This window comes from Cetorhinus maximus, chromosome 14 (assembly GCF_964194155.1).
Source record: "Cetorhinus maximus chromosome 14, sCetMax3.hap1.1, whole genome shotgun sequence".
Lineage (NCBI taxonomy): Eukaryota > Metazoa > Chordata > Chondrichthyes > Lamniformes > Cetorhinidae > Cetorhinus > Cetorhinus maximus.
The window spans coordinates 64,570,428-64,583,147 of record NC_135892.1 but is presented as its reverse complement, the minus strand read 5'-3'; the positions used below and the strand labels follow the sequence as shown (position 1 = coordinate 64,583,147).

Genomic DNA, 12,720 nt, shown 5'->3' with positions numbered 1-12,720 from the left:
TGATTAATCTGTTGATCTGCAGTCATATTCAATTTTTTTTACTGTTCATATTCCCATGTGCATTTTCAGTATACAGGCACTCTTAAGGAAGGCTGTCCCACATAATTAAAGGTCTTCTTAAAACGACACAACCCAAAATCTCAGGGCAACAAAAGGGAAGGAAATGCAAATGCTGGGTATCTGAAATAAAAATAAACTGCTGAAAATATACAGTATTCATTCTGATGTAACCTGTCTTTTTACATTACAATTGCCGACTCTTATGTTGTGTATTTCCAGCATTTTCTGTTTTATTTACAGCCTCTCAGAAGTCTACCCTTTCTCTTATGTGTTTACATTGATTCTACATGCGTAAAAGAATAAGTAATACTCACTCCTTTTTCTTCTTAGCATTTTCATTTTCAAAGGCACAGCAGTGGCTCGGATATGTCATACTGGCCTCTCTTAGCTCTACAAAGTTATCCAGAGGTGGTAACCTTTTCAAGTTATTGGTCGACCGAGCTATGAGCTTCTTAATAGATTTCAAGCCATGAATTGGAAGTCCAGTGATACCAGTTCTGGAAATGTCCCTGTTAAAACAGTAAGACTGTTGGTTTCCATATTATCAGTATTATGCCCACTAAACCATGATGTTGCTGCTGACATAAGACATTTAGAATTTTGTTCATGCTTGAGGAAAGAATTATCTAGATGTATTAATTGAATTTTTATCTGTTTCAAGCATACTACAAACATCTTGAAGAAGAATGTAATACCAATAAGAATGCATGAGAATGTGAATGTGCTCATCTTTGGGCTTAATGATGTATTAAGAATTTAGGGCATGAAGAAGCAACTATCTGTTGCACACCAGACGTATGCTAACACTAGAAAATTGGAGCCACCATGTATCACTTGAGCCTAATTGCAGTGGAAATACAGAGAACAAGGGAAAAGGGAAAGAAAGGGTCTAACCCTGGCTCCAACACGACTTGCAATACCCTCTACTATAACTAGGGTCTGAAGCAATAGTAAAACATTAGAGATTTGTACAACTGACCCTACTACTTAGTAAATAGTGAGTAACTAAAGGCATATGATCATCAGATAGTTCATTTCCATTAACATTAATATATGTCATCCGAAAACTAACATTAGCCTTCATCTACTCATTTGGATTGTTGGTCTACAGTTACCAATGAATAATTAGTTGCCTTTATCATTACTCAATTTTACCTCTGATATCTTGTTTCAGAGGATGAAGAAGAGCTGGAACTAAGAGCACATGGAATGCTTCACAGTGCTTCACAAATTGTGGCATATAAACATAACTGATGGTGCAGCAACTATTGAAAAGATGCAAAGAACAGCAGGCTCATGTGTGCCAGCCTCAAAGTTCTCTCAATCCAATCACCCAGCCTGCTGAAGCTAGGCAAGAGAGCAAGGCATCCTTAAAGCCAGTCAAAACATTCATAAATGATATTCCTCCATTCTTGGGACCTTCATTACAAAGTACACTGCATACCACCAACATTCTATGGTAGACTGGAGTGCGAATAACTTTTAATCTGTAACTGTGCAGATCAAGCTGGGGGACTCTTCCAAATTTTTCACCTGATCTGGCAGAGTATTTTCCACAATGACAACTCCTGTAGATGGACCTTCTGAGACACTAATCTCTTTTTAAAACCGGGTGTGTGAGGTTTGAGTCCAGAGAAATTTCAAAAGAGACAGGGACTATGCTAACCCTTGGTCAGCAGATTCTTGCTCTCCAGCTGCCGTGATCACCACTTGCTTCTTCCCACCACTGCACTGTCACTCACCTAGTACTGCTCAAACTCACTGTGTGGGCTGAATTTTATGTGCCCCCAGCGGGTGTGTTTCCCATTGGGGGTCATGTAAGATGGGGTGGGCACTCATCCCAGCACCTTCCCACACACGCCCGAGCTCTCCCCCATCATATGGGGGACGGGCAGGCTGCCATATTTAAATTAATAATTAAGGGTCAATTAGGCTTGTTATCAAGCCGTCTACCCCGCTGTACTATTCTGCCCTATATTTCTATGTTTCTGTCCTTGGTGAAGATGGTGAGAATGATGCTGTGAGATGATGGTCTGCACAATTACAGCAGCTGAGATTTCATTCCAGGTCTAAAAACAAGAGGAGAATATATGTTAAGGTGCTTCGTTTTGTCTGAAAATACTCCTATGAAGCACCTTAGGACATTAACTACACTGAAGGCATTATATAAATGCAAGCTGTTGCCACATCAATTAAGCATCTACAAGTTGTGCTTTCAATTCAACATATTCGGCTGGGTTTAATGTAGCCTGTGGCATGGGGAACATGGTGGTTGGGCCGACCTAATTATGGGAGTGGCTGCATGTCAGTCTCCCAGTGGAGGGGAAATCTCCAGCGGTAAAGTTGGAGGCTGGAAACTCTTTCGAGTTATCAACAGTCACAGATTGCAACTCTTTCGAGTACAATCACAGTTCTTGGTTTCCGGGAGTGGGACATGAACCCACAACCCTCTGATTCAAAGGCGAGGGTGCTATGAACTGAGCTACAGCTGACACCTCTTGGAGGCTGGAAGGGACCCATGGGGGAAACTTATGTTAATTAGGCTCAATATTGAGCACCTGCATCATTTGCAATAAATTCCACCTATTGTATGATATGTTGTCTTCCTGGTGTCAGGGTTAAGGGTGTCACAGAGCGGCTCCAGGACATTCTTCTGGGGGAGGATGAACAGCCAGAGGTTGTGATTCACATTGGCACCAATGCCTTAGGTAGGAAGGGGGATGTGGTCCTGCCATCAGAGTTTAGGGAGCTAAGTAGAAAATTAGCAAGCAGGACCTCTAGTGTAGTAATCTCCAGATTGCTCCCAGGGCCACATGCCTGTGAGTACAGAAATAGGAGGATAAGGCAGATGAACGTGCGCCTGGAAAGATGGTGCAGGAGGGAGGGCTTTAGATTCCTAGGAAACTGGGACTTGCTCTGGGGAGATGGCACCTGAACAAACCAGATGGGTTGCACCTGAACAGAGCCGGGGCTGAGTGCCTTGCGGGGCATTTCGCTAGTGCTGTTGGGAGGGCTTTAAACAAACTCAGGGGTGTGGGAAGCAAGAAAAAATATTAAAGAGGAATACCAGGGTGCACAAAATGCTGGGAAGGACAGATAGAACTAATATAGAGAATAGTAAGTTGGTAGGTAAAGTCAGGGTAAGGGAGAAAGTAACAAAATCTAAATCAGGGTTACTTAGCATGTATGTGAATCAACGGAGTATAGTAAGTAAGATTGGGGAGTTACAGGCGCAGATTACCATATGGAAATATGGTGTTGTGGCGATAACAGAGACCTGGTTCAAGGAAGGACAGAACTGGGTCCTAAATGTTCCTGGGTACAAAGTGTTCAGAAGAGATAGGAAAGGAAGGAAAGGAGGAGGGGTGGCGGTATTGGTTAAGGAGAACATTGCAGTGCTGGAGAAAGAGGATGTCCCAGAGGGTTCAAGGACAGAATCAATTTGGCTACAGCTAAGGAACAAAAAGGGTGCAATTACATTGCTCGGTGTAGTCTATAGACCACCAACTGGTGGGAAGGACGTAGAAGAACAAATCTGCAGGTAAGTTAGAGAGAGATGCAAGCATTATACAGTAGCTATAATGGGGGGCTTTAATTATCCAAATGTAGGCTGGGAAAGCGGTACTGTAAAGGGCAGAGAGGGACAAAAGTTCCTGGATTGTGTTCAGGAGAATTTTCTACAGCAGTATGTGTCCAATCCAACAAGAAAAGACACACTATTGGACCTGGTTCTTGGAAATGAGGTGGGCCAAGTAGATCAAGTGTCAGTGGGGGAACATTTTGGAGACAGTGATCATTGTATTGTACATTTTAGGCTGATGATAGAAAAGGACGATAGGCAATCCAGTGTAAGAGTGATTAACTGGACAAGAACCGACTTCAATGGGGCAAGAACGGAGCTGGGCCAGATAGACAGGAATGAAAGATTGGCGGGAAAAACTGTAGCTGAACAATGGGCTACCTTCAAAAAAAAAAATTGGTTCGGGCACAGTCAATGTATATTCCATACAAAAGGAAAGACAGGACAGACAAATCCAGAGCTCCCTGGATGAAAAAGGAGATTGAAATTAAGAAAAAGTGCACTTAAAACAGGTGTCAGGTAGAAAATACAATTGAGAACCAAGAGGAATACAGAAGGTTCAGAAGGGAGGTGAAAATGCATATTAGAGAAGCAAAGAGGGATTATGAGAAAAGACTGACAGCCAACAAAGGGGAATCCCAAAGTCTTCTACAGGCATATAAATAATAAAAGGGTGGTAAAAGGAGGAGTAGGGCCAATAGGGATCTAAAAGGGAATTTACGAATAGACAAAGGGGCCATTAAATGGATACTTTGCATCCATCTTTATCAAGGAGGTTGATGCTACCCAGGCCATGGTGATAGACGAGGAAACTCTGTCACTAGGCGGGTTCAAAATTGATAAGGAGAAAGTGTTGAATAGACTGTCGGTACTTAAAGTTGACAAGGCATCAGGACCAGATGAGATGTGTCCAAGGATATTAAAGGAAGTGAGAGTAGAAATTGTAGGGGCACTGACCATAGTCTTTCAGTCTTCCCTAGACTGAGGGGTGATGCCAGAGGACTGGAGAATTGCAAACATTACGCCCTTATTCAAAAAAAGTTGTAAGGATAAGCCCAGCAATTACAGACCAGTCAGTTTAACTTCATTGGTGGGCAAGATTCTAGAAATAAAAACAAAAAACTACTGCGGATGCTGGAAATCCAAAACAAAAACAGAATTACCTGGAAAAACTCAGCAGGTCTGGCAGCATCGGTGGAGAAGAAAAGAGTCGACGTTTCGAATCCACATGACCCTTCAACAGAACTGGAATACAGGAATCTGTATTCCCAGTTCTGTTGAAGGGTCATGTGGACTCGAAACGTCGACTCTTTTCTTCTCCACCGATGCTGCCAGACCTGCTGAGTTTTTCCAGGTAATTCTGTTTTTGTTTAAGATTCTAGAAACAATTATTCGGGATAGAATTAGTAGTCACATAGAAACAAGGAAGGGCCAACATGGATTTCTAAAGGGGAAATCATGTTTAACTAACTTGCTGGGGTTTTTTGAAGAGGTAACAGAAAAGGTCAATGAGCGTAATGTTGTTGATGTGGTGTACATGGACTTTCAAAAGGCATTTGATATGGTGCCACACAACCGACTTGTGAGAAAAGTTATTGCTCATGGAATAAAAGGGGCAGTAGCAATGTGCTTACAAAATTGACTGAAAATTAGGAAGCAGAGAGTAATGATCAATGGATATTTTTCAGGCTGGAGGAAGGTTTGTAATGGAGTTCCCCAGGGGTCAGTATTGGGACCCTTGTTTTTCCTGATATATATTAATGATCTAGATCTTGTCGTGCAGGGGACAATTTCAAATTTTGTGGATGATATGAAGCTTGGGAGTGTTATGAACTGAGAGGAGGATGGTGTGGAACTTCAAGAGGACATAAACAAGTTGGTGGAGTGGGCAGATAGGTGGCAAATGAAGTTCAATGTGGAGAAGTGTCAGGTGATGAATTTTGGTCGGAAGAACATGGACAGACAATATAAAATAAGGGGTGAAATTTTGAAGGGGGCGCAGGAGCAGAAAGACTTGGGTGTATATGTGCATAGATCATTGAAGGTGGCAGGACAAGTGGAGAGAGCAGTTAATAAAATATATAGTATCCTGGGCTTCATTAATAGGGGCAGAAAGTACAACAGCAGGGAGACTATGCTAAATGTATATAAGACACTTGGTTAGACCTCAACTGGAGTATTGTGTACAGTTATGGGCACCACATTATAGGAAGGATGTGAACACGTTGGAGAAAATGCAGAGGAGGTTTACAAGAATGGTCCCAGGGATGAGAGGTTTCAGCTATGAGGATAGATTGGAGAGATTGTTCTCCTTGGAGAGAAGAAGGCTGAGAGGAGATTTGATAGCGATGTTCAAAATCATGAGGGGGCTGGACAGAGTAGACAGGGGGAAGCTGTTCCCACTCATAAAAGGGTCGAGAACAAGACGGCACTGGTTTAAAGTGATTCGCAAAAGAAACAAACGTGACGTGAGAAAAAACTTTTTCACACAATGAGTGGTTCGGGTCTGGAATACACTGCCTGGAAGTATGGTGGATGTTCAATCGAGGCATTCAAGAGGGCATTAAATGATTATTTGAATAGAGACAATGTGCAAGGGTTCGGGGAAAAGGCAGGGCCGTGGCACTAGGTCCTAATGCTCATTTGGAGAGCCAGTGAAGACATGATGGGCCGAATGGCCTCCTTCTGTGCAGTTAAGATTCTGTGATTCTATATGTGGATCAAGCTGTACCATGAGTTGAAATCCATGCTCCCCCACCAATAGGTGCGCAGGTGGGAGGGGAGGACCTGTAAAATTCCCCAGATGGCCTTTCCTCCATCCTCGTGCCCACCCCGACCTGTCCTCAAGTTTACAGTGGGACAAGTGAGGCCAAGGCCGGCCTGGCCACCCTTGCCTCAACTGAGGCCCTTAAGTGGGCAGTTAATGACCACTGAAGGGCCATTTCCTGCCCAGCCTCAATTTTCAGGCTGGGTGGAGTTTAGGGCCGGAAATCACCCTGCTCGGGTCTCTGGTAGGAAGGGCAATGGGGAGTGGCTCCTTCAATGACCTCCTTTCCACATTGGGCACACTCCACCTCAAGCTCTGCCCCCTGTGGGTGCTCCCTCAACCGCTGGCCTCTCTTTCAAGTCCCCCACTACCCTCCCCTCAACCCTCTCAGGCCCCACCTCCCCTCCCCGCTGTGAGGCCAACTGCACTTCTGTTGAAGAGTCATACAGACTCAAAATGTTAACCCTAGTCCTCTCTGCAGATGCTGTCAGACCTGCTGGGTTTTTCCAGGTATTTTTATTTTTGTTTTTATTCTAGACTCTAGGAGCTGCTTGAAGTCTCAGACCTGGCCACTGCACTTCTGGTGCTGCTGGGACTGCAGGGTTGCCAGCCAACAGGAATTTTTCCTGACTGATGGGCGTGAGTCCCGTCTCCAGTCAATTAATGCTCCACGGAGCGTTTAAGTGGCTGCAGGGCAGCCAGCATCAGTGGGGATGCATTCCCCGGTGACTCTTTGGGTGTCCAGGTGGGAAATCCTGCCATCCAGAAAATCTTCCTCACTGTGTCTGAGTCTCAGTGACTGAGTAGAACAGAAAATTGTGACAGGAAGCTGAGCTTGGGGAAACCTCCTGCTTCATTCTCTACTCCCTTGATACTCCGGTGTGTTATGGTGACTGCGGGGGGGGGGGGAGGGGTTGTTGGGGCTATGCTCCAAAAGGGGTTAAAAGCCATCTGCCTGAGACATTCTCCAGTTTATGTCTGAGTCCATTTTATTATTCGCAATCTTGTCCTGGAAGTAAACAAGTAGTTTTGAGATGTTTCAAGTTAATGTAGCACAGAGAGTCTAGTACAGCTGCCCATCCTCAAGGCTATTCTGTCTGACACCAAAAGAATGTATAACATGCAGCTGGCTTGAGTGGCAAGAACTCGTGAATCCCCTTTAAGACTTTCTTTTCATGTTTTGCAGTTCGGATTATACAGTTCATTATATTTCTCCCATGAGGTACGGTCATGCAGAGCATGCATTCAGTGCACTGTCCCTCTCATGGCAGTACTGAACAAGCTAACCATGGTTACCATGGTTCAGCATCATGCTTTACAAGTTCTGAGGATAAATATTGTCATGGATACTAGACTTTTCAAGCTGTACTTCAAGCTTGCCTTAAACATTTTCTGGAGATCAGCCATTTTCTTTCTCACATCTCTCCAGCTTCATTGGGTTCTTGACATAACTTTCACCCACTCCACAGTCTATTCTCAAATCTGTTAGAACAGCCACCTCCAGGAAGAGCTTTCATTTGTACAATAAAGGATTTCCCCCCAGTCCCTTATTTCTTGGATAAGTGCTTTTACGCTTCCATGACCTGCACACAGCTGAGTTTGATTCTCCTCCATGCCGGATGGATGGGCCTGTAATAGGAGTGCAACTGGACTATTTTAATGGCTTATTACACTGAATCTGCTTGAATCTGGGCCTGTCTGGTGTCAGGATAGAGAAAAGCAGGAAAATCAGCCAGAAACTACAGCAAATGTAAAGAGACATAACTGATCAAAATAAAAGTAAAATAAAGGAAAGCCCAAAATTATTTTACAAGTACATTAAGAGTAAGAGGATAACTAGGGAAAGAGTAGGGCCCATTAAGGACTATAGTGGTAATTTGTGTGTGGAGCCAGAAGATGTCGGTAGGGCTCTAAATGAATACTTTGTGTCGGTGTTCACAAGTGAGAGGGACAGCGTGGGTATGGAAATTGGGCAGAAGGACTGTGATATAATTAAAGAAATTAGCATAGAAAGGGAGAAGGTTCTAAGTGGTCTGGCAGGCTTAAAAATAGATAAATCTCCAGGCCTGGATGAAATGTATCCCAGGCTGTTGAGTGAGGCAAGGGAGGAGATAGCAGGGGCGCTAGCAATAATTTTCAATACCTCCCTGGCCACAGGAGAGGTGCCAGAGGACTGGAGGACAGCCAATGTGGTACCATTATTCAAGAAGGGAGGAAGGGATAAACCAGGGAACTACAGGCCAGTCAGTCTAACCTCAGTGGTGGGGAAACTATTGGAAGTAATTCTGAGGGACAGAATTAATCTACACTTGGAGAGGCAGGGATTAATCAAGGACAGTCAGCATGGTTTTGTTAAGGGGAGGTCATATCTGACCAATTTGATTGAATTTTTCAAAGAGGTGACCAGGTGTGTAGATGAGGGCAATGCATTTGACGTAGCCTACTTGGACTTCAGCAAGGCTTTTGATAAGGTCCAGCATGGGAGACTGATGGCGAAGGTAAGAGCCCATGCGATCGAAGGTAAGAGCCCATGCGATCCAAGGCAATTTGGCAAATTGGATCCAGAAGTGGCTGAGTGGCAGGAAGCAGAGGGTGATGGTCGAGAGGCGTTTTTGTGACTGGATGCCTGTGTCCAGTGGGGTTCCACAGGGATTGGTGTTGGGTCCCTTGCTGTTTGTGGTATATATAAACAACTTAGGCTTGAATGTAGGAGGGTTGATCAATAAGTTTGCGGATAACACAAAAATTGGTGGGGTGGTAAATAGTGAGGAGGATAGCCTTAGATTACAGGAGGATATAGACAGGCTGGTCAGATGGGCTGATCAGTGGCAAATGGAATTTAATCCGGGTAAGTGTGAGGTGATGCACTTGAGCAGGACAAATAAGGCACAGGAATACACGATGAATGATAGGACCCTGGGAAGTACCAAGGATCAGAGGGACCTTGGCGTGCATAAGGTAGCGGGACAGGTAGATAAGGTGGCTAAGAAGGCATATGAGATACTTGGCCTTTATTAGCCGAGGCATAGAATATAAGAGCAGTGAGGTCATGCTGGAACTGTATAAAACGCTGGTTAGGCCACAGCTAGAGTATTGCGTGCAGTTCTGGAATCTGCAGTATAGGAAGGATGTGGTTGCACTAGAGAGAGTGCAGAGGAGATTTAACAGGATGTTGCCTGGGCTGGAGAGTTTTGGTTATGAGGAGAGATTGGATAGACTGGGGTTATTTTCCCTGGAGCAGAGGAGATTGAGGGGGGACATGATTGAGGTGTATAAAATTATGAGGGGCATAGATAGGGTAGATAGAAAGGAACTTTCCCCCTTGGTGGAGGAATCAATAACCAGGGGGCATAGATTTAAGGTAATGGGCAGGAGGTTTAGAGGGGATATGAGGAAGAAGTTTTTCACCCAGAGGGTGGTGGGAATCTGGAACACACTGCCTGAAAGGGTGGTAGAGGCAGAAACCCTTATAACATTTAACAAGTATTTGGGTTTACACTTGCAATGCCATGGCATACAAGGCTATGGGCCTGGTGCTGGAAAATGGGATTAGAATAGTTAGGTACTTGTTTGACTGGTGCAGACTCATTAGGCCGAGGGGCCTTTTTCTGTGCTGTAGACCTCTATGATTAGTAATGGCATGAACCTGTGGTGTGAAATGCTGTAACTTAAGTTTGTGTTAGTTATTTGCCCTACCTTTCCTATTTTGTTTTTGTGAACAAAATGCCAACTGTAACTCTTCCTCTCATTGCCATTTTTGGGCAATAATGGCACAGTAGTACAGAGTGCAGAACTTGTTGGGCTGGATTTTCGTTACTGAGGTGGGTAGTTCGAGTTGGGAAATTTCCCGACTCGGCAGACCCGCCTTGGTATAAAGTACCTCTTATGCACTATTTTCACTCCGGAAGGAGGGGGCGGGATAGAGTCGGGCCTGCTGCCCCGGAAGCAGATCAGAGGCAGACATAGGGGCTTTGTCCCAGTTGTTTGGTTATATTTTAAGCCCTTTAGTCTTCACTGCTCATACCCCATCACCTCATTATTCATGCTTGGCTGAAAGCCCAGAATCTCAGAAAAGAATAACTTGAGTGAGATTTTTTTTTACACAGCTGCAGAGAAATGTTGACTTTGATTGACTGACATCGCTGTGCGGTTATAACAAGTTATTTTTTTCTGGGATCTCTTTTGCCAATGTCTCAATGTTTATTTGCACAAGGTTAAGAAGTTTCAAGTACCTAAAGATTCTACTATTGATACGTTAATGGCGTGTTTGATTGACACTTTTATAGGATTGTAGAAACACCAGTTTTTTTTTTCCAAAAATATGAATGGGTATTTTTTTCTAAGCAGTTTCACACGGGCATCGGCATTTTATGGTCCATTGGTTCTGTACATGCTGTATACTGGGTTAATGGGCATAGAAGGGACAAGAGTTGGCATGGAGGGTATGAGGGGTAGGACCATTAGGGGTAGGTGGGAGCATGAGTTGTTATTGAGTTGGCATGGAGCTATAATGGGACATGTGGGTAGGTAGTGGCATGAGCTGACATTGACTTAGCATGGAGGGGGCATGGGTAAGACTTTTTGAGGTTACCTTTCAAAAGGTTCCCAAATGCAGACTATGGTTCATGACTTCTCTGAGGGGCCGTGTATCATGAGTCATGGAGAAGCTGGCTCAACTCCACGAAAATTGTGGGGGGCTAGGAGATGTCTCCCACCAGAATGGAGCCGGCAAGGCCAGGAGTCAGTGTGCAGGCTTGCTATTCACACTCTTATCCTGTGCCAGTGAAAATTGTGGGTGCCAGGAATGGAGGTAGGAATCCAGGAATCAAATCCTGCCTGCTATTTTAAAAGGTCCAGAGTCCTTCTGAGCCCTGTCATCTCGCTTCTGCTGTTGTTTCATCTGCCATCATTTTTGATATGGGTCTTCAGATAGGTGGTAAATGTTCTACCCAGTAGTACAGGATGTAGAGCGGATATCAACAAAGGGATTGCCAGAGGCTGCTCTAAAGATGGGGCCAGGAGTAGCAATAACACTTCCCTAGGTCTCACAAAAATTGATCTGACCAATGCTTGGTTCTTCTTGGAATTTCCTCCATGTTCCTTTAACTTTCATTACTCACGTCAGCTCGGATTTCCCACACCCCCCCATACCCTCTCAAATGGCGGTGAGCTTTTCATGAAAATAATAATACAGTTCGATCAGCAGGATGCTTTGGGCCTGTGACTAGGTTCACTGGACGACCAACAGGACTTACTACACCTGACTGTCATTGTATTTAAGAGGTCACATCAAAGTTAGCCCCTGTGTGCTAACAATGTTGATATAATGATGCTCATCAGCATAAGTGAAGTGCTGTAAAGCATAATGCATAATTACCAATACTGAGACAAGATGCAAAATAACAATTAATGAATGAGTACAGTCAGAATTGATTTAAAAAGTCAGATTAGTAAATTCAGTTGTTAATATACAGGCTGCCAATTCATATATTAACTGGTGTACCAATGGGCAAAGCCATGAAATAACTAGGTGTGAATTGTCCATGAAGTGATTCTCTTTAAGCAGATGCCTAGTAAGGATGAGGAACTTTCCACGAAAAGGAGAGAACATGGAAGCCAAGTTAAAGGGCTGGATTTTCTGAAGGTGGCAGAAGTCCCACTGTCTGAACCAAATGTGGGAGCTGACCCTGCTTTGTCTGCAGTGGGACCCTGGGAGGAATATTTGAGATGGTGGCTAATTAAGCTGCTGTCACTGGGGCCACTATCTCAAATAAGGATGGTGGTGCTACTGACCCAGAGGGCTGCAGTCTCAGCAATGCCACCATCAATGGTGGACATGACTGAGGCAACAGCTTCAGGAGGAGGACGTATCAATAGTCGAGCACACTTGAAGAGGGGTAAGTGGGGCTGGGAATACCAGGATCCGGCAGGTAGGCCCACATGATTGTGGGGGGTGTGGCCAATAAGTTCCAGTGGTGCTGTTGCCGAGGGCACAACTATTGCAACCAGAGGGCCCCGCCATGGGCCAGGGAGAGCCCAAAAAGGAAGGCCCACCTGGAGTCCGCTGGGAGGCCACTAAGTTTCACTGGATGGCCGTCCGAGGTGGCAGCAGTCCCCCTACCCCTCGCTCCGCTCCAACCCCACCACCCCCACCACCCCCCCCCCCAACCCCCACCCCTGACCGCTGCCCTCCCCGGAGGCAGAGAGTAGCTCTTAATTGGCCACTTAAGTGGCTCAATAGAGCTCCCGGTGGACAGCCAATCTGCCAACATTCTCACCACTGGCAAAACGGCATGGAGACAGGAAGGTGGTA

The 12,720-nt window shown here is 44.8% G+C and overlaps 1 protein-coding gene across 6 annotated transcripts in view; it reads right to left on the bottom strand.

The window, feature by feature from the left end:
• Positions 1-12,720, bottom strand: part of LOC144689692 (follicle-stimulating hormone receptor-like) — a 203,983-nt gene that overhangs the window by 11,668 nt on the left and 179,595 nt on the right. For 5 of the 6 annotated variants that reach the window (XM_078556999.1, XM_078557000.1, XM_078557001.1 and 2 more), the window contains one exon: positions 375-569. The exons of the other annotated variant lie outside the window; for it this stretch is intronic. In XM_078556999.1, coding sequence (XP_078413125.1) covers positions 375-569 — 195 coding nt within the window. The remainder of the gene's footprint in view (positions 1-374; positions 570-12,720) is intronic. 6 annotated transcript variants of the gene reach the window in all.